This window comes from Coturnix japonica, chromosome 9 (assembly GCF_001577835.2).
Source record: "Coturnix japonica isolate 7356 chromosome 9, Coturnix japonica 2.1, whole genome shotgun sequence".
Classification (NCBI taxonomy): domain Eukaryota; kingdom Metazoa; phylum Chordata; class Aves; order Galliformes; family Phasianidae; genus Coturnix; species Coturnix japonica.
The window spans coordinates 14,146,571-14,168,286 of NC_029524.1; the positions used below are offsets into that span (position 1 = coordinate 14,146,571).

The window sequence follows — 21,716 nt, forward strand, 5'->3', positions numbered from 1 at the left end:
TAGCTACAGAAAAACACTCTGCTTAAATTAAAGACCTGAAATGCTGAACGCATCCTAGAAGTTACATTCTGCTCCACAGAACATAGTTGTTATCCAGTCATTGTTTCGCAAACACAAACACTGTGACACTAAATATAAGCCCTCCTTAGATGCTCTCTAACTGCATCAAAATACCTCTGAACAGCAGCCCCACGCTTCCCTCTTTCAGTTCCTCTTTTGACAAATAATTCTTGCATTTTTACTGCCATATTTGAAAGTCAGCAGAGACGGCTGCTCCAACATAGAGATAATCAGCATTCTTCAAGTCCAGGCACAGCACGGGATGTGGGAGATTTGGATCTCATTTCCTACTCGCTAGGAGACTGTTTAAGAGTTCTGGAGTGGGTGCACTGGGTACACTGAGAGCTCACCCAGCACACCACGACTTGGCAATTTAGGCACCTCAGCACCCAGTTCATGGAACTCAAATAACCTTAGATGGAAAACACACTTCGTTTTGTTTTGGTCAGCTGAGCAACACAAAACCATAATGATAGGTGCCTAAGTGGATAGGGATGGTTTTGACCTCCTCTCCTAGGTTTTCTTCTTAAAATGAATTTGTGCCCTTTTTGATCTTATATCAAACCCTCCAATATTTACAGCGTATTCCAGAAAGATGTCTACAAGACACCTGCTTTGCAGAATAAAATCAGGATCACTGAACAGAAATTGCTGGAAGTATCCGGACTGATCAGAGGAACAAAGAGCTGATCAAAAGATTTAGAAACTCTGTCTCATTTGCTATTCCAATGAATTCAGTAATAAAATTTGCTATATAATTAAATTCACTGTTGGATGTGGTCCTTAGAACTTGTTCAAATTCCAGTTTCTGATTTATCACAGTTCTGATCTCCCAGTTTGCATTGGTGTCTGGTGAGATTAGGGCCCAGACAGAATGTGTCCTGTTTACATGTGAGCTTTGTGAGCAGTAGCATCCCCACACGTTTAACAGTAGGGATCATCTTTCTGTAGCCTGTACTGTAACTAGTTGGCAGAGGAGTTGCTAAAAATTACCTTAAATTTTTGCTGATGTTTTCTTCTTTTTAGCAGACTTTGCAATGTCCTACCTGATAAAATTTACTTTGGCCAATATTAATCAGTCAGCTTGATGTCCTAACATTTACTTTTCACTTTTGTTGTTTGCAATGCCTTCTTGGAACTGGGACAAATATCAGACATGCGCTCATGCAAAGTCTGCGGTATGTACTATATAAATGAGACCCTGGTTCCAGCTGCCTAGCTACCACCTGAACAGTATTCCTAGATCCTCACCTTGGAAAGGAGTAGATTTTCTCTGGGTGCCATGAAGGCACTAGTAGCTTTCATACTGCTTGTGCAGCTCCCAGTTCACAGAGCTGTACCTGCAGCTCCCCCGCCTCCCTTGGGCTGCGATGACCCAGAATCTGAAGCAGCAGCTGAATTTGCTGTGAATTACATTAATGGCCACAGTCATCACGGATACAAGTTTGCCTTAAACAGAATTGAGCAAGTCCGTGTGCTGCATCAGGTAAGTGAGGAGCTTGCAGGCAGAGCACTGTGTTAAGCTGGCAAGGCTTGGCTACGACCAACAAGTCCTGCTAAGGGCTGTATCCTCACCTGGGGTAAATCAGCATGGCTCTATTGATTGAGATGGTGCAATGCCACCACGTAGTAGATGAGAATCCAGGTCACTGGAATGTATCTCTCAAAGAGCAGAACTGAGAGGGAGAGAGGAATGTTATTTTTGTACAAAGCTAGAAAGGGCTTAGTCTACAAATGCAGCATGCCTGCTAGGGGAGATCATTCAAAGTGCTGATTCATGAGCCTAGTAGCTAATCTGGAGGAAAACCGCAAGGATAATTCTCATGATGTGGGTAACTATTTATTGGCTGAATGCATACCTATCATAACTCCATGCTGTTAGTGATTTTGTAGTAGCTATGAATTTTACCTAACATCCCATTGAGCTGACAAGGAAGCTGAATGGAAGTAACTGTGGCTTATAGTCTCATTTCCACTGAGATCTATTCACATCATTGTAGCCCTCTAGAAAGGCCGTAGAAATAGACATGAATGCAGCATATGCACACATTCAGAACCTTTGATTTTCTCACAACACTGAAATGAAACTCCAGGGCTGTTTACTACTTGACATGAGAGAGAGGATACCAGTATCATTTACAAGAGAATAAAGCAGTCATTGATAAGATTAGAAGTGTCCCTGCTGTTGCACAAAAACACTGGTGACTCTGCTTTTCTCTTATTTAATATTTTTACACTAAAATGATTAAATTGCTTTAAAAAGAATCATTCATGACCCAAACCTCAGGGTCAGATTCAGAACTAGGGACCTTCATTTCTGCCCCTCCATTTATCTGTTTTATGCTAGAACTGAAAAGGCTCAGGGACAGCCACAAAACATCCCACAGTCCATAAATAACTTGAATACTGGAACTTAGCTGGTGCAATTCAGTGTAATTGCAATGGAGTAAATGGGGTGAGTCAATGAGCAAGCAGAGTTTATTTGGTATCTTGCTACAAAAACAAGGAGTTTTTTCATCAACAAAACCAGCTGTTGATCATTTTAAGCTACCCAGCAAAATAAAATTAATTTAACTTAAGAGACCTGACCCGTGACACAGAAGCTGGATCTTCCAGAAATCAATGGCCAACTCCTTAGCTGGTAAAAATCTCAGTGTGATGTCAGTGGGACTGCCTTGACTTACTCCAGCTAAAAAAACAGCTCTTGTTTCTCACCAAGTTATATGTAAGGGCTGCTCTGGTTACTGCAGCACACGCCTGCAGCTATCCAACAAAAAAAGAGACCACAGGGAAGCCCCCAGGAACAAAATCTGGTGCTGTTTTGTGAAGTACTACTGTTTCTGTTTGTTGGTTCTTGTTTTCTCTTCCAGGGGCCAAATAATGAGATTATGTTCCTTGAACTTGACTTATTAGAGACCAAATGTCACATTCTTAATCCTACACCTCTTGCAAATTGCTCAGTAAGGACATTTGAAGAACATGTGAGTATCTGAAACATGACTTGCTTGGTATAAAAATGCAAGTTCAGTATGTTGATGTTAGAGGCCACTTTATGACCAGTTAGAATTCTCTGCTTGCAAAGCTTACATCACTGTAACAGCCCATAAGCACCAGTCACTGCCTTGCTGATTTAGTTGCCTTTGTGTCAGGAAGGATTTCACATCTTGTTACACAAGGAGGACAGATCCCTCTCAGCATAACGTTCCACATACATGTCATGAATGCCATGGACCTTGCTCAGGTGCTCCAGGTGCAGGTCTCCATACTCAGCCCAGATAACACTGTGCTGTTGCATATGGCAGATGGGAGGCTGTGAACCTGGACAAACACAACGTTCCCTTGGCTGCATGTGGTGTGTGAAGCAGTGAAATTACGTCAAGTCTAGCCACCAGTGACTGCAGGAGAGATATTCCCTTTGGACAGGGCTCTGCCCTCAAAGTAATGCTCCACTGGAATTTACTGGCCTCAAATATTTTGCTTTTATGCAAGCGTGATCCAACTGTGAAAAGCTTTCCCTAACCAAAGCATTGGAAGTGTTGTCTGAGTACAGGCAGCTTTGCTTCCTAAGCAAAAAGCAGAGCAAGCAATTGACAATTTAAGCCTGCTGTTTCTAGAATGGGGCCCAATTCACAGTGCTCATGACTAAATCCACCCCTGTATTCATCAGGGCTCGGATCCCATTTTCCATACTGGGGGAGGTGATTCTTACTGTTCCCCCTTCCCACCTTTGCCTCTGACATTTCCTTCCCTGTTGGCTGTTGCCTGCAAACCAGCTCACACAAGGCAGCACTCTGCAGTTACCATGGCCACTGACCAGTTGGGATTGTAGGGAGAATGTTATCAAACAGCTCTGCAGAAGGTCTTAATCTATAAGTATTCACATTCTTTGCTCTTTATGAGAGGAACCTGAACTAAATATCTATGCTCGAGATAGCACAGCAGTTCTGATACTTTTGTGATCCAGATTTGGACCAAAGTTTTGCCACCTAGGTCAGTCCTTTACAGAACCACAGACACCAGGACAAACCTACCAAGGCCTTTGCAATCAGGCTGATTTTTCAGCAATGCTCAATCCTGGATCAGTTCTTTTGAATTTAATAATAGTTGTTCTTTTCAGGAATTCCTATTTGTCTGAACAAGATAACCCTTTGATTTCTGTCTCTCTCTAGGCAGTTGAGGGTGACTGTGATGTTAAACTGCAGAAACTGAATGGACAGTTTTCAGTACTTGCTAGTAAATGCCACTCAAATGCAGGTAAAGATGTTCTTCTTTGCGTTTGAATCTAAAGGTGGAGCATTAATCTAGCAGTGCTTACAGTTCCCTACCACTTCTAATTCTAAAACACTGGGAAGTACTATACAGTTCCTTACTATAACAGCTAAGATGTGATAGGGCTGCCTCAGGAGCACTTCCCAGATTTGATCTAGAGATGGCTGGCACTGAGGCTTTCCCTTGAGAATTTGATTCCTTGTTGGTCGGAGCCCCCCAGCAAGAAGCTCTTCAGAACCCCCGTGCAAGATGCAGCTTATTTACTGTGCCCAGCATTTTCAGTACTGCCATGGGAAAGCAGAGTCTCTGTTCTGCATTCCCTGCATGAGATCTCTTTGCTCTGTATGTGATGTTTTCAGTACTGTCTTTAAAACCTGTGGGTAAATGAAAAACACTATTGCAAACACAGTTCCAAAGAACTAAAACATCTTAGATTTTCCACCATTTCCCGTGTGAGCTGAGACATCTTTTCACTGGTGTCATGGTTATTTTGCCAGAAAGAAAACTGATTAAACCCTGAGCAAGAATATGCAAAATATGCTATTGAAATCCACAGCATTTTTGCTTGCATGAAGACTTCAGGACTCAAATAGCACAAGTTGCATGAAATACTGCCATCTATAGCTTGCACTGCAAAAATCTCTTTGCAGCATCATTTGGGACAGACAGAGAAACACATTGTTTTGCATCACTGACTATGCCTGTAATGTCTTTCAACTTATGATCACAGCAAAACAATCTGTTCCTCCCGCAGACTCAGCTGAAGATATTCGTGAGGTCTGCCCAGACTGTCCACTCCTGGCAAATCTAAATGACACTGACGTGTTAACAACTGTTTCCAATGCCCTCAATGACTACAACAGCAAAAATCCCGACACCTACCTCAGGCTCCTTGAGATCGGAAGAGCAGTAAAACAGGTAACTGCTAGAACAATGTCTGCCCTTCCATGTAAACAGAATGTTTCCTCTGTAGTACTGAAGCAGTGCCAGCTGCTCAAGCCATGTTTACAGTCAGATTGAGCTTGCCTTAAATTGCCCTACTGAATTGCCCATGATTTCCCTAGTGTTTTGTGTCATCTTAGCCACAGGGTTCTCTTTGACTTCTGTGGGAGACGCGGAGCTCGAAGCCACAACGTTTGCCTTTTATCTTTTCTCAGCAGCTCTGCAATTCCAAACAGAGCAAAGTCAGTTAAACATCTTTCCTGTTTTATCAGTATCACCCAGTGCGGATGGTCAATGTCGAGTTTGCCGTGGCTGCCACAAACTGCACATCACAACAGGCTAAAGATAATCTGGAGGCTTGTCAACTGCTTCCTGAGGATCAGTCTGTAAGTATGCCAGCACATCAGTCCTCATGAACAGAGTCATGCTGTGATGCACTTGCACTTGTACAGAAATAGATCTTTGTGAGAACGAAAGTGCAAGAGTTGGATACCACTATGATACGCTTTTCAATGAATACTTTCTAAAGCTATAGTACCCCTTTATCTTCTCTCTGATGTATGTGGGTTGAATCTCAATGCATTTAAATATATTTTCAAAAGGATTAAGGACAAAAGCATCCTTAACACAAAATATTTTTAATAAACAGCATTTATACTATCATTTACTTTCCTTAATATGTGCACCTGAGAAAAATCAAGCTCCATTGGAACGGGCAGTACACAAACACAAAACCAGAGTGCTCTAATTTCATGCATAGGTTCTTAAGAACTGTACTCTGTACTTCATCATACCCAAGTTCTTTCCTGATGAAACAAAACCAAAAGTGTCCTAGGCAGGTTTAATGAGTGGGGAACCTTTTATATGGGTCCCTATATATTCCTTCCCTTCCTCGTATCCAGACAAACAAATCTCACTCCTGAATAATACAGGAATTCCCTTTACTTGCTGGTTACGCATTTAAACAGCTTGGCTTTTGAGTCCACCAGACTAAAAGCAAGCACTTTATTGTTCACATAAATCATGACATGAAGCTATTTCTAAACATACTGAAATTTAAAAAAAATAAAATAAAAAAAATGCAATGCAGATCTTCCCTATTTTCTCACTATTTTTTCTTCCCTATATTCTACTTTGCCAGATTTTTGGTTTCTGCACAGCAACAACGGTAACAGAACCCTCACAGGACTTAACAGCAGAATGCCAGCTGTACGGACATCAGGTACCAGCTCTCGGGGCATTTCCTTCCTTCCCAGAATAACCTACTAGCACTGTTTGAAGCAATTGCCCTGAGTTTACCTTTTTCACTGCAGACTGCATCACCTATCTGTGATAACCTAGGTATTTAACTTTGTATCCTAAAGAAACCCAGTAAGATAAGGCTATCCTATGGATTTCTGTGCCCAGAATTATCACCTCTGTCATCTATGCTTGACATAGTTTGTTTCCCTCACCATATGGGAGTTTCATATGTCTAGTAGGACAAATGGAACTAAATTTTGCTCAACTAGGGGAAAGGCACCTAGATGTAAAATATAAAAGAGCTACTATGGTAGGCCTCACCAACTGGAAGCTTTTGCTACAAGTAGCAAAACCTGACCAAATTCTAGTTAGAAGCAGGGGCCTTACTAAGACATCCATGACATGCATACCATAAATCCCAAGTAAGCGAATACACACACACAAACCATTTTTATTTTCCAGCCTGGAGTTATCTACCCTCACTCAGGTCAAGATACATCAGCAGGACTGGTACCCAGTGCTGGACAAGGCTTCATTAACCATAACCTCAACATTTCCCACAATAACCCTGTTGCATCTGAATCCAGCTCTTCAGAATTTCCTTCCCTGGTATCAGCAAAATCTGTAGCAAAGAGAGCAGCTGCAGTGGTTGCTCAACATGATAAAGTACCTCATCCAGTTGGCTTTGTGGCTCCTCCTCCACCATGCCCTGGTAAGTTTCGCCATTTCAAGATCTAGGCTGTGTCACAGACATGGCAAGACGGCTAACTGAAGGATCAGCATGCAGCAGCAGCATCAACGCACACAGAACAACATCAGGTGCAGACAGCTGAGAACACCTGACTCTTAGTCCAACTGACTTTCACCCTGCAGAGAACACAGCTGTGGCCAGGATCTTGCAAAGTTCTGCTTCAAAATATAGGAGATTTCAATATACAGCAGTCGTTTTCTCTAAGAACAGGAATGCTCTAGTTAAAACACAGCAAAAATTGTTCCAATGAAGCTGCTGTACAAGCTATACAACACTTGTGGTAGAAACACCATCTAAAAGACTACTTCACAATAAAATGTTCAACAGAAATGCTTTGGTACCTCCTGTCTGTATATTTTTTCATTTAGTTGTCAAGTATCTCCTTCATGGCATTATGAGTCATATTCTGGGCTTGATTTCAAAAACAGTAAGCTTCTGCATTTCTCATCAGCTTCCCTGGGATGTGTGGGTGCTGAGCACTGCAGAAAATCAGGTCAGTCCTTTCTTTTGATCACACACCAATAGCACTAAAGAAACGGCAGGAAAAAACCTTTTTTCCCATTCTACCTGTAGTGTTTCCTAGCATGTACCTACTTACAGTATCCACCAGAAAAACCTCAAACACTCTGGATGTGACATAAGGAATAATAAGAGCACTGGTGCCTGTGAAAAGAACAAAGAATCAGGATACATACACTGCTGCACAGACAGAAAGCATCAATACTTCCATCCAAGCACATGCGCCTTTCCGCCTTCCAGCAGATACACAGGTGCAATATGATCATGGGGTACTGTACGCCACATGTGTATGAGGGATAACAGTTCAGGGAATAAAAATATACTACAGAGTGTCTCATGTGAGAGGACCCAGACAGCGATGGCAATTTACCACTGTCCTAACAGCCAAATCTCCTCTGTATTTCTCACTTATTACAGCCAAAATCTATTCTAGGTGGAGAAGTAATAAGACACAGAGGCCAGAAGGATCTTCACTGTCAGCTAGACTGGAATTCTGCAGGCCCAAGGGAGCAGCCTCAAAGGCAGTCATGAATCTTTAAGCAGGAACAGCACTTGCTACAAGATAATTACCATGCAGGCAGCAAAACCTGAAGTACACATGTCATTTTTGAACTGTTTCAAATAATCTGTTCTATTCTCCTAGTTACAACCTCCCTGTATTCAGTAAGTAAGATAACTAACATTTGTTCCTGGTGACAGTGCAACAGGTTGCTTTGCTACACTGTGTCAGTGGGGAAAGGTAATGATTTATGCACTCATACTGGGAATGTGGAGAGGGAAAAAGAGGGAAAATCAGCCCAGACTCTGTGTGCCACAGTATAACATGATGGCAGCATACTACCAACAAGCCTTCCTCTCTGAGGCAGCAGCTCCCACCTTTGAGGAATACACTGTGTTCATGCAGGCAGGGTGTTGTAAGACTCTCGTACATTCAGCATGCAGGCATTGATATAAAAATTGCTAGTACTGAGCTGCATGCAATTTCTGAGGTGGTGATTTGCCTTCCTGTCTCCACTGCATGAGATACAGAAAAGAATTAATGAAATGGCTACTATTTCGGTCTGCATTAGTTTACTTCAGATCCTCATCACTATGACTTTAGATGCACAAGACCCGGATTCCAACTAGTCTGGAACAAATAGATTTCATAGCTTTTGGATTTTTGAAACTAGGAATTGCCTTAAGCAAACCAAACAAATTGTCTTGTATATAATGGAGTCAGCACAAAGTTATATAAGACAGTGTTTTCCAGACTCAGAAAATTCTTCATTGGCAGAAACAGCAAGTTTATAAAAGGGATCCCTGCCAACAGGAGCACTCAAGAAATGCTTCATTTTCTTTTGCATTTTACAACCACACAGAGCAAGGGTAAGTAGCAGAGTATCCACAGCCTCCACACTCCATGGACGTTCTCTTACCCCTGGTTCAACTACCCATTTCTTGACTCAAATTAATAAAAAAGAACAGCAGAATCACTCTGCACTCTGCTGTGATTCCAGCCCATAACTTCACATCATTTCTCCCCTTAACACTCATCCTCCTAAGGACACATTTTCCACAACAGTTTTGAAGCAGTGACTTTGTTTCCCTTCAGTATAGCCTGCATTCATGCCTCGGATCTTAGTAACAGCTTCAGCATTTACTAATAGATTCTCCGGGCAATGAGCACTATTAAATGGCAATATATAAAATACAAATGCTTGCCTTTCTGAAATGCGGGCTGAATAGTTTTGTCAGGTCTGCTTCACTGACTGACAATGCTTTTCAGCATTTTCAAACTCTGTTTTGCTCGTGCATATGTACTTCATGTGCTGCTTTGCCTGGACATGCACAGATTTCCCAGCTGTGTCCATGTTTTGAGGTCAGCTACTTGAACAGAGAAATTTTTTCCTTTCCAGTGGGAAGAAGAGTACAAAGAACAGAGTCAGGGATATAACAATTCCTCATTATAAGAGGCACCAACACAGCCAGTACTAACTGGCACCCATCTCCATAGAAATGCCATGCACTGTAAGGATAAAGAAAATGAGTTATTATGCTTTAGCCGCAGGGGAAGCATTCCCAGGCACAAGGAACAATGTGAGTGCGTCCGCATTGCTGCTTCTGCTGTTCCTGTACTATGGCTACAGCAGCGTTTCTCAACACTCATCCCTTGTATCCCTTTCCCCCAGGATACAGTCTGTACATTAGCCTGCACCCTGAGTCTGAAAAGCAAATGGTGACATTTGAGGAGACTCAGTCTAGCGGCCATGTGCCCCTTTGGTTCTGCTATCTGAGTTTTCCATCTCTGCCACCAACCAAAGTCTTCTTAGAAGAGTTCCAGCCCCAGTGCTCTTGCAGGTCTTCCTGGATATATGCATAATCCCACTCACCTTCCTGTGGACATTCCCTGTGATAGATCCTGTTGTCTTGCTAAGGAAAATATTTGGAATGTCACTGGACTAATGACCTGAGATACTTTATACCACCAACAATCTATACAGTGTTAAATAGAGACAGTGCTGTGCATCCCTAGCACTCTTACTTCCTCACTTATTATAGATGCAGATCTAAAGGTACATGGCATCTCCCAACAGATATCTGTGATCACAGAGCCTCCCATGACTGAAAATAAGGACTGAGGAAATGGTTACCCTGCTTCTGATGCTCTTTCAAGGTGAAATAACGCAGGATTGCCTCTCACTGGAATGCTATTAACTTCTACTGGGGTACTCCCCAGATAATGGTAGTTGTCACCTCTCCAGGACAACAGGTGAGCTGTGTACAGCTGCTCACAGCCCTCTCAACCATGGAGCTCCTGGCAGGTTAGCCACAAGGCACACCACTGTCATTTCAAACTGAATTCTCTCCAGGCTGAATTTTCCATGACCCTTTTTCATCTGTACTCAGCAAATCACTTGAGAATCAATAGCGACCACAGTGCAGCCTCTTAGCTGGTAAATTAACCTCCAAATTCAGTGAGGGGATAAGTCGAAGGAAATAATAAAGCCGCACAGCTGAGCACGTGCTGTGCGATATAAGGGGGCAGCCACCAAGTCAATGAATGGGTTCCCCCCGAGTCACAGCCCTCAGTCACATCAGGACTGTGTTATTTAATGTTGCTGAAAAGGAATGAAAGCAGAGCACTGAGTAGCACTAAAATAATTAAACTGGTGACACTGCTGACCAATTTTCTTTGCTCCTCAGGCCTCTTGCCACAGGCTTATGATACTCCAGTGGCTTCCTTTGGTTTAAACTGGAGCAGGCTGTAGCAGTGGTCAGAGGAAAGAAGCCAGGGAGCTGAATACTGAGTATCTAGGACTCCTTGAGCCAATTTTCACCATACAGTATAAGAAAGACAGTAACACTGAACAAGGCATAAAAGTGAGGTCTTAAATTATCTGGCTCAGGCACAGTTACAGGACGAGCAGCTGCAGTTCACAAAGAATTCTCTGGACTAATTCTGGCAGGGCCATGCAGCTGGGATGTGCACTGGCAACCAACTGGATGCACATTTTTCTTGATTCAAAGTACAGAAAGAATAATTTAAAGACTGATAAAAAAAAAAGAGGGAGAGATGGCACGAGGAGGAAAGCACCGGTTACATGAAATCAAATGAGGTTCTTCCTCTGGTTCACATTATATACTCTCTCTAAAAAGTTTTGGGTTTTTATTCTGTCAGATTTTCTCCTTTGAGATTAACATATCCAGCCTCACGTCTGCAACTTCTTTCTTCTTCCTAACTCCCCCCTCAGCATACAACTTCAGACAGTTCTCCATCTCTAAGCTTGGTTCTCAGGCAACAGAACTGCAAAAGTATCTTAAAATCTGTGTGTATGCGGGGAGGGAGTCCACGTGTAATTGTACCTGCCTCTAAACCCACAGGATTACAAAGCTAGGCAATGCCAGGCAGGAGCTGAAACCAGATGCAGCCAGAAGTTAAGGTTAGAGGAGATAAAAAGAGAACAGCACCTGCTATTTGGAATCAGAAGGAATGTGGAAGGATGGCAAGTTCAGAAAGTGTTCTGCTCAATGTGGCAGTAAGAACAAAGTCAGATGGCAGGAGAAGATGGAATGAAACAGGAAAGGTTCAGGGAAATCAGAGTTGTGGATCAAATACCTGGTAAGCATCAATAAATTGAGAGATCCAGGCAACAAAAGATAAGTGGGCTGGAGTCAAGGCATTGCAAGGGAACAAATTCTGTAATGGAGCATCCACCAAGTAACGTTTTGGCAGCCCTGCTTCATTTACTGTCTGTTTCCCCCAGCCTTTCACAACAGCTCATTTTGAAGCACTCCACTAAAAGAAGTGACGCCTTTGGGGCAAGAACAAATTTCAGCTTACCACATCTCTGCTACTATACGCAATTACAGCGATTGCTAAGTCCCAAATGAAGACAACAGAAACTCCTGGTTAAAAGCAGACACCATGATGAAACTGTTACATCTTTTTACACTATCAGGTTGTATGTATGTACAGAAGTATGTAATGGCTTGAGCGGGCCACTTGTTCACAGGCCTCTTGCCTGGACATGGATTGAATTTTGCTTGCTTGGCCGTGGCTAAGGGTCAACAATAATTTGCAGGTAGCCAAGTGAGTAGAAATACTCAGAGAATGAATCCAGACTGACCGTTCTGTCCCTGCAAAGTTCCAAGTTGACAACATACTTGAAGAGTTGGTATGTTTGTTTACAATTAGAATTTAACAAACAGAAATGCCAGGTGTGAAATCCATCACCCTCTCCACTCTTACCCTGCTTCCACTCAAACCAGTGAGACCTTGGTCATTGTTTTACATGGGAGAAAACCTGGATCGCTGACAGAACAGAGCTGGAGCCAGAACTGTCCTGCGCACAGGTTTATTTGAGCACTGCTGGTTCCTTAAGAAAGCAGCTTTCTGGGTATATTCTTGTGCCTTCTGATGAGGTCAAAGTTATGTGATCTGCCCAACCACATCTGAACTGGAGCTGTAAAGGCAGAAGGAAAAAGTGCTCTCTGCTCTCAGTGGGAGCCACAAGGCTTGCATAAAACCTTGTAATCATTGACTTAGTGTTTGCAATTGTAGCTATAGGTTTAAAGGTGATGTGCAGTACGTAATAAAGAGAGGACACAAGTTTATAAACACACGGTTCCATTACAAAGCCTGCTATTTCACGCAGTTCTCAGCTCCTGCGTACCAGCCTCCCATTCTGATCTGCGGCACGGCTTTTTCTAAGCAGAATGCTTTTACTTATTTCAGTGCTCTTTGGCACGCAGGCACTTTGCTCCTGGGCTGCCTCTGCTCCTGCCAGAGAGCTGCCAAGCGTGCTGCTCTCCCCCTCCTGCCATGACGCTGCAGTGGAGGAGGCTGCAGACCTGGCTCTTGACCAGATCAATGCTGACCGAACAGAGGGCTACATCCTCAGCCTCTATCGCATTTTCAGTGTCAGAGAACATCCTCAGGTAAGTTACCTGCTTGTTATACATCTGTTTCTCTCACGAAGAGCCCCGTGTCTATCAGTATTCCCCAGCAATAGTTATTTGAACTGCAAAATACTCTGAGACAAATGTAAACCTCCATTCACAGGACTGCAGGGGCCATGTCACCTTTACGCACAGATGAATAGAAACAGTTTCATCACCACTGTGGGCAATTAGAGAGCAAAGCTCAGGCATGATTCTCTGCTGCCTGCCCCTGGAATAGCTCCAGGCATCAGTTCCGATTTGATATGAAACACCACTCCTTGGATTTAATTTCATATTACACCTTCCCCCCACTGCCTTGAGCTGTTGGAGTGCAAGAGCTAATAAGCCACCACATATTTTGCACAAAAGATGTGAGTGCTAACAGGTGGAAACACAACCAGCTTGGGACCAGGGAATTCCTTTACACATCTCTACATGATGAGTCATTCTCCAGAAGAAAACCAATAACAGTTCAAGTGCAAAAATTACACAGGGAATAGGTGTGGAATATCACTTTCGTATCCTCAAATGTTTTATTTCCCTATGCATGCTTAGTTCATTTTGTGTAATGACAGATGAAGCTACTGGCATTAGCAAGGGATAGCCTTAAATGACTGCACCAGGCCCAAACGCACACAGCACTGAGTCAGCTCTTCTGAGAGCTGTTTCCACATAGGACACCTGTGGGTTGGTCCAGAGCCCACACTGCTGGTTGTGGAGCTGGTGCTGGCCCAGTCCTATCACCAAAGCTGTGTGCAGCTCTAAACCTCTCTATTCATCTCCTTGCTTCTCCCTTCACCCATACTGAGTCCCGCTCAGCTCAAAGGGATTCTGGGCCTTGTTCGGGATTTGATCTGCCATTTAATTCCCCAGAATCTTATTTCATTAGGGCACAGTTTGTTCTTTGTTTCTTTGTGAGTTTGATTTACTGCTATTATTTTGTGTAAGCATCTAATAAGCTTATCCTACAAGTGAGGTGTTCTGAGACACTGTAATAACACACTAGGCAATCTAAGCCCTTTGTCACAATCTTGCTGCTGCTGGAACAGAGCACATAATAAGCAGTTGGCTATGTCAGGGATAATCATCGACAGTAAAAATATTATATAACCTTCAATGCACCTCACAAATTTCAAGAAATATATACGTGTATTTAATCAGTCCAAGTTCCTTCCTCCCACTTTTTTAGTCAGTACTTACGATAAAAACATTTTCAAAATGACTTCAAATTCTAATCTGCCCTTAAGCAACTTGTGGCTCAGTTTTGCTCTAATTGAAACTAATAAGCCATCTGCTATTAACTTACACGCAAGTAGGACAGAGCCTTCTTTCATATACGATACTCATGATTAGCTTCAATAACAGCCACTTAACCAAAATTACAAATCATGCCAAAATACTTCATTTCTTCCCCTTGCACCAGAACATCCTGCCACAGAGGCAATCAATTCTGTGTCCCTGCCAAATCTCTTTTGGCTCCCAAGCTTTCCAGCACACGTGGCACAGCACTACTCGCATCAGCAGCATTGAGGGGGGGATCTCTTTGTTGGAGCAGAAAAGATACAAGCCTTTATTCAATACCAAGCAGATATCAAAGGCCCTTGCATAGTGGTCTTTTTATGAAAATTAAAAGAAGGATAATGAAACCTTCAGAGATCTGCTGAGCTCTGAATAAACCCCAAATTATCCTTTCCCCAGAGGAGAATGATGCATACCGAAGCACGAAGACAAAAAGATGTGTAGATTTTATAATAAGCTCATAATAAGCAGAGTTGCAGAGCTGATATTGTACAAGAGAGACACAGGAAACAGGAAATACCGTATCAAAATGGTACAGACATTGGCATCAGACATCTACAAGATTCTTGCCCCATAAACCAGTGAAATCAATTCATTTAGTTTTATCTCCCTCTTCAATAAGACATAATCTCAGTCTAAACGTGCAGTTAACACATGTAAGCTTTTTATTGTGTTCCGTACACAGCTACAATAAGACCTGTTCTCTTCTTGTGCTCAGGAGATCCCTGGTTCTGTCTTCTATCTCATCTTGGATGTAGTGGATACCGAATGCCACGTACTCAGCAAGCGGCCGTGGAAGAACTGCAGGGTCAGACCGGCTCATAAAACTGTAAGGATTTTGTTTTCATATTTAATCTCAGGCATGAGGGTTACTCAGGTACTACTAAAGACAACAAAATCCCTACACGTGCATTCTGAGTAGACAGCAGAGTCTTAATAAGAAAAAATCAACCTCATTTTAAGGTTCACAGGTTCTTCGCTGTACTTTCTAGTCAGTTTATAGAGTGGGAAGATTTATTTCATAAAATGAAAATTGAAGGAAAATTTTTGATCAGAACTAATAAGCAGATAGAGCTAAACAGCTGTGCTAGGGCACTATTTAGCCCTGTATGAGTTTGTTTTAAAGATAGACTGTCAGAAAGAGAATAAAAGCCCAGCAAGATAAGCTGCAAAGACAAAGTGATGTATGGCTGTTACTACAGGTGACCAAAATTATTCCAAACAAATGAAAAGCAACATTAAGAAATGGAGACTGGCTAGAAGGAAGCCCTGCATATGAAATAAAGAATGGCTTCTATGAAGGCTAGAAAGGTTTGTCCTAGAGGTCCTGATTATATTTAAGAATGTAAATTTGACTTTCAAACATAAAGGTAAAATGAATATTAATAGGTCAGCATTTATTTTCTGGAAAAAGCCAGTGTTTCTTGGTGTGCAGGGGTGGTATTACTGTACCACAAAACTTACTTAGGGTCATTCATATCAATCTACTTCCCTGCTATGAGCAGAGCAGGGAGGGGAAAGCAGGGATACAAGGGACTGGATGGCAGGGTACAGTGGCCCTGCATAGGCCATCCTGCAGAACAATACTAAACAAGTTTAACTCAGAGCTGACACCAGGGGAAGATCTGAGTTTTTATTTCTAAAGGGGATATTCAGAAGAGAAACGTGCTTCAGCCCCATTTGAGTATTAACACGATTTTCTTCTTGAAAATGATTTCACGACTGTGAGAAGAAAACTAACAGCTCACTCTCTATCACTGCAAAGGCTGCTAAAGGTTAATTGTTTCTACATGTTTACATTGTTTTAGGTTTATGGTCAGTGCAAAGCAATTATCTACATTAATCAGTCAAGAAAAATTGCTCATCTGAATACTTATGAGTGCAATTTGCAGCCAGGTATGTCTTTATTTATTACACCCACTTTGAAAAAGGATTGGAAAAGTACTTTGCCATCTAGTATTACTTTGTATTTTAGTTGTAATTATGGCAACACAGTGTCTCCATTAGCTTTCACCTGACCTATTTTTCTCAGGTCAGTGATCATAAGGACAAAGCATTCCTGCAGCACAAAGCAATGCAGAGAAGAGCTGTTTTTGTGTCTGGGAAACCCATGGTTTCTATGTGGGCTTTTTCCCTCTTTCTCAGAGAGTATTTTTATGGGTTTGTGAAGGGCAAGTAAGAGCAACAAGCCCACCCTCAGCAGCCTGAGCTTCTTCCTGAGGTGTCTCTGAATCCAATGACATTTTCAAAAGTGCAGAGTGAGACCATGAACACATTGTAGCTCTGGAGTTCAGGTGGGTTGGGCTGGGGGCACTGATGTGTTTGGAGTGACCTACACTGCCAGCATGTTCCTATGGTTCTGAGAATTCCTCTCTAATGGCATTGTTTTGTTTGAATTTAAAAGTTCCACCCAGATACATTTGGGGAGTATGTCCTGACTGCCCAGTTGATGACTGTCCAACTGAGCCCAAGTATCTGGAGACTGCTGTTAAAAGCCTTGCCAAGTTCAATGAAGAGAGTGAACAAACTCATTATTTTTCTGTCCTCAATGTCACAAGAGCTTCAATGCAGGTAAGCCAAGGCTCATATGACTTGCTTCAGCTGTGAAGAAATACGATTTGTTACACCTTACAGATTGTTTAGAAGCTGTATATGCATAGCACTGAGATTACTTCCATGGAGAATTTCTCCTCGGAAATAAAGGTCTGCATTGATCCAAGATTTTGAGTCCATCAGTTACAAAAAGAATTTTCTGTAAAACTGAAGATTGACATTCCAAAATCTGGGAAAGCTTCACCATGAGCTCCTCCTTCCATTATCACTGTAGATTAATGCTTCCCTGCTAGACTATATTTAATAAAGCACAGTCATCCCTTCTTACACAGATCTGTGATACCTAAATGACTTTAAGCCTTGTTTAAAACTAATATTAGAATAAGAGAATTAGTGATCTCCTGGCTAAATACAGTTTATGAGAGTAATATCCAGTCTGTCTGAAATTCATTATGTATAGAGAGCAGAGGGGATCTTGCTCTTTGTTAAATAGTACTGCAGTGCAATATTTAATCAGTTTTCCAACCCAGAGGTACCTGTGTTTCCCAAAAAATGGGACAAGTGATCCTCTTCTTTAAAGCAGCCTGAATTGATCGGTGAGACAATGAACAGACTTTGCATTTATAGTTCTACGTGGACACTAACCTATCAAGAAAAACAAATCTGTTTGAAGCACAGCTAATCCATGAGTTAATAGGACTGTGCATGTGTAAGTAAAAAAATAATCAGTCAATGAAATAGCACAATTAAAAATCATTTTGAGTAGCAATATCAAAATATTACCTGCTCTTCCCACACTTAAAAGGAGTTCTATATCAGTTTTGAGCTCTATAGGACTTTCTCCTCCTTGACAGACACTCAAAGGCTAATCCTCACTGGTCTGTTATTAACAGTGGGTTATTGGGCCGGCACATTTTGTGGAGTTTGTAATTCAGGAGACATCCTGCTCCAAAAGGGACCCAGTTGCTGACATCTCCAAGTGCGAGCCTCTTTCACCTGAATCAGCTGTAAGTACAAACAGATACTATGATTCCTCAGTGACTATTTGCCCTAATCCTTTGGTTCTCTGCAGACAAGAATCAAAGCCCACAGATGTCTTCTTAGGGGTTGTAGCTCTGGCTTGCATGTATACAAACTACTTTAGAATACAGGAAAAATTTCAGTAAGAGTTCCAAACTATTTCCTAGAAGTCTATGAACAAAGAAAACCAAAACAAACAAAAGTAAGTCCAGAAAAAAATGGGTAGCGATTGCTTTACAAAAGTGAAACATATTTAATATTTCCAAATAAGCAGATACAGGCAATGAATTGCAAACAGAGCTCAAAAAGTATAGTCACACTACAGTCAAGTCAGTTGGGGAAAACATCCAAGGAAAAAGCATCTAAGAAACCTAAAGATTAAGTGAGCACACTGATGAGATGTTCCATTTCTAGTCTCGTTTTAACTGAGATCCCAGTCATGCTATCTGCAGTCCAGTCAACACACAGTTGTTAGAAGCAACATCTCATCGTGGATTCTTTCATTTGTATAAACTGAATTTGCTTCTGCCTGAGAAACAACACTGTGTGCTATTGCACACCTTGCTTCCATGGGGATACGCTGCTGCAGCAGAACTTATGTGTGCTGTTGTAGGCAGATCTTAACTAGACAGCTTATTTTTACTATTGCGCTACCCAACCCTCCTTTGTAAACATAAAGCCTTTTTCAAAACGCTGCCTTCCTTTATAAGCTTGCCAATCCCAAAATAAAAGTTTGCCCAAGCTGCTTATCCCTCCAAATACATGCAGAAGCTGTAACTACTCAGCCTTTCATAATCACCTATTTTACAAGATAAGAGCTAAGTATCAGCACTACAATATGAAAATAACACTTGCATTTTCTTCTTCCAGCAAATGGGTTTCTGCAAAGGCTCTGTAGTAAACAGTGACATGGAACACAAGCAGAGCGTCACAATATCCTGTGAGATCTACAGCCCACAGGTATTTCTTAATCTAATCTTATTATTGCAGGAGTAATGCTCCTTTACAACACAAGGATTGAACTCCCGAAAGCCCAAACATTTTCAAATTTTCTAATGCACAAAGATACGGAATTCAAGAAAGTGATAAGGCCAAGTCAGGAAGAAATCTCTCTTGTGATAAAGCAGACTGTTGCTAGATGGATAAAAAGGCAAGAGAGCAAGTACAGAGTCTATCACAGACTGTGCTCAACATGATCTACAAAGAAACAATAATAACAAAAAGAAGGTAAAGTGTTGTTACCCAGGATTCATGCACCGGCTTAAGAGGAAGTTCCATTTGTCTGACCCTCATGGCTCTGTTCTGCAGCTGGTCTTTACAAACCAGAATTGTAGATGGAGAGTGATCTTCTTCACATGGGAAAAAAATTGTAACAGCTTCAGTAAATGTGATATTTGTTGCTTTTTTTTTTTTTTTTAGAATCCTGTCACTGAAGAAGGAAAACTCCAAACTAATCAGAGATCTGATGAATCCAACCAGAATGATCAACAAGCTTCCCCTGCAGAAACCAAACCTTTCTCCCTACATCTAGAAAAAACAAAGGGCTGTGTCAAAATTCTTCCTCCTACAACTGAGGACATCTCATTTCATAAACTAACAGAAAGCCAAAATGAGCATGAAGATAGCAAGCCAGTTCCACCTAAGCCTATAGAATGTATGTCTACTCCACCAGCTCCTGATGGAGAAAAGACTCAAGCAGACAAACCAGGCTTGACCGAACCAATCACTGGACCAGTTATCCTCCCTTTCCCTGCAGAACTTTCTCTATCAGACTCATGCCCAGGAGAAGCAAAGCAGACAGATGCCATCCTACATCCTTTGCTTACTAGAAAGCCTGCCAAAGTCTAGTCAGCACCCAGTCACCTCAACTACCTGCAACAAAATAATAGCCACAGTGACAAGGCGGTCTTCCCATTTGTGTACCACCTTTAAACAAATAAATCACATATTAAAGTATTTATCTTTTGAGTTCTCTGTTTCAAGAAAGCACAAGAATAGACTACAAACAGAAACATAAGTGGGGTACTTGGACTCTTAATTCTTAAATTCTTACCATCAGTTAAAACATGGAAGAAAAAAAGAGCAAAAAGAAGAGCAAAAAGCCATTACAGGGCTGAGATGGCCCTGGCTGTGGCCTCCGTGCAGTGCTGCTCTCACCCCAAACTCATTGAGGATAAAGGGGTGCAGCCCCAGCTGTGCTGCTGCTCAGCCAGACCTGAGCCCTGGCAGCCAAACTGCTGGGAGAGGGGATGTTCCCAGGGCCCTTACTAAGACGTTCCGTGTCATGTTGTACAAATGGGGAAGAGGATTTCAACACTGTTTAGCATTAGTTGTTTTCTTTTTTATTACTTCATGTGTTAACCTCTCACAATTAACCTAAATAGTATGACACCCACATAAATGCTATTTAATATTACATTATACTACACTTACATGGTAAAACCTTATAATTAACCCAATTTGTCACTTCCCCCAACAACTGAGGATAAAACTCTATAGTGGGAACAGAACCTTACTTTTACTCCTGCAGTTAATCTTGCAGGAACTGTTCATTTTATACTCTTTACTCACAGTGTTTCTGTTTCACCCATAAAAAATACATAAGCCTCTGTCCAGAAAATGATCAGTGTCACAACGAACAACACAGAACTAAAAGAAAACCAAAGAACAAAGAATCTGCAAACAATAGATGACTAAGGGAATTATGTTATAAATGTCCTTATTTGATACCTTTCTTCAATATGACTGCCCATTTGAAAAATGAAACAGTACCATAAGTAATGAATGGGAGTGGGATATGAAACACAGCATTGATGTGAATATTATTTATAACTGGGGAGAAGTGTTTCAGATGCCATTGATTATTTACATGGCATTTATTTTACCTTTTTTTTTTTTTTTTCAGAACAAATTTGGAATTATTAGAATGAAACATTATAAAAGTTTAAACAAAAGAAATGTCCGACTGCATCCCAGGATTGTTTCTTCCAGCCCAGTATTCATGTCTCACTGTAGGAAAACAATTGTGGTTAGGAGAAGCCTGTGGGCCTGCCTCCTTTCTGCAATCCATCACTTGTGCCCTTCTAGTGTCCAGAATTGTTGTACTGGGGATATTCAGGAGTACATCTCTGCTTAGTCTCAGTATCTACTTTAAGCCCCATTGCCCACGAACTTTTCTAAACCACTTCTAACCTTACTCATACTGTTCACCTCCCCATCTTTCTGTGGCCACAAGTTCCAGAAGTACACATCATTACATACAGGCATACTGCTTTTTTTCCATTTTAAATCAATCCAGATCTCATATTGTAAGATCACACAATGGGCTCATACGCCACCAAACCTTCAAAGAAAGCCACTGCCTTGGCTCTGGGCATTTTTGAATGTGATTTCTCAGACACGCAAAAAGTTGGGGTTTTATTCAATAAAGATTAATTTAATGAGGGTTAAGGGTGATTATCCATAATATTTCTTAATGTTTCTTACAAAAAAATAAGTAAAATAAAACCTTCAAAGTCAAACATGCAAACACTGGCATATCCTGTGAACATTAGTAGGCACTGCATTATTTTAGTAAATACTACAATACTATCAGGTTTTTAAAAGTCTTTTGAAAGTTACTACAGTCAAAGAGCAC

The 21,716-nt window shown here is 41.5% G+C and overlaps 2 protein-coding genes across 2 annotated transcripts; both read left to right on the forward strand.

The window, feature by feature from the left end:
- The first annotated feature begins 1,260 nt into the window (after positions 1-1,260).
- AHSG (alpha 2-HS glycoprotein) lies at positions 1,261-7,604 on the forward strand. The gene is made up of 7 exons (XM_015871934.2): positions 1,261-1,546; positions 2,931-3,041; positions 4,230-4,314; positions 5,084-5,247; positions 5,544-5,657; positions 6,413-6,493; positions 6,976-7,604. Exons 1-7 carry the CDS (start codon positions 1,343-1,345, stop codon positions 7,249-7,251), a joined length of 1,035 nt encoding a protein of 344 aa, XP_015727420.1. The 5' UTR covers positions 1,261-1,342; the 3' UTR covers positions 7,252-7,604.
- A 5,266-nt stretch (positions 7,605-12,870) lies between these two features.
- On the forward strand, positions 12,871-20,037 carry FETUB (fetuin B). Its single transcript, XM_015871942.2, has 7 exons — positions 12,871-13,204; positions 15,225-15,335; positions 16,315-16,402; positions 16,911-17,077; positions 17,953-18,066; positions 18,950-19,039; positions 19,499-20,037. The coding sequence occupies exons 1-7, from the start codon at positions 12,983-12,985 to the stop codon at positions 19,925-19,927; spliced, it is 1,221 nt and encodes a 406-aa protein (XP_015727428.1). The 5' UTR covers positions 12,871-12,982; the 3' UTR covers positions 19,928-20,037.
- Positions 20,038-21,716: the final 1,679 nt, after the last annotated feature.

Coding starts and splice junctions, on each gene's coding strand:
- AHSG (XM_015871934.2), top strand. CDS start 1,343: ATGAAGGCACTAGTAGCTTTCATACTGCTTGTGCAGCTCCCAGTTCAC. Junction 3,042..4,229: donor TAAGGACATTTGAAGAACAT/GTGAGTATCTGA, acceptor GTCTCTCTCTAG/GCAGTTGAGGGTGACTGTGA. Junction 4,315..5,083: donor TAAATGCCACTCAAATGCAG/GTAAAGATGTTC, acceptor TTCCTCCCGCAG/ACTCAGCTGAAGATATTCGT.
- FETUB (XM_015871942.2), top strand. CDS start 12,983: ATGCTTTTACTTATTTCAGTGCTCTTTGGCACGCAGGCACTTTGCTCC. Junction 15,336..16,314: donor TCAGACCGGCTCATAAAACT/GTAAGGATTTTG, acceptor ACATTGTTTTAG/GTTTATGGTCAGTGCAAAGC. Junction 19,040..19,498: donor GTGAGATCTACAGCCCACAG/GTATTTCTTAAT, acceptor TTTTTTTTTTAG/AATCCTGTCACTGAAGAAGG.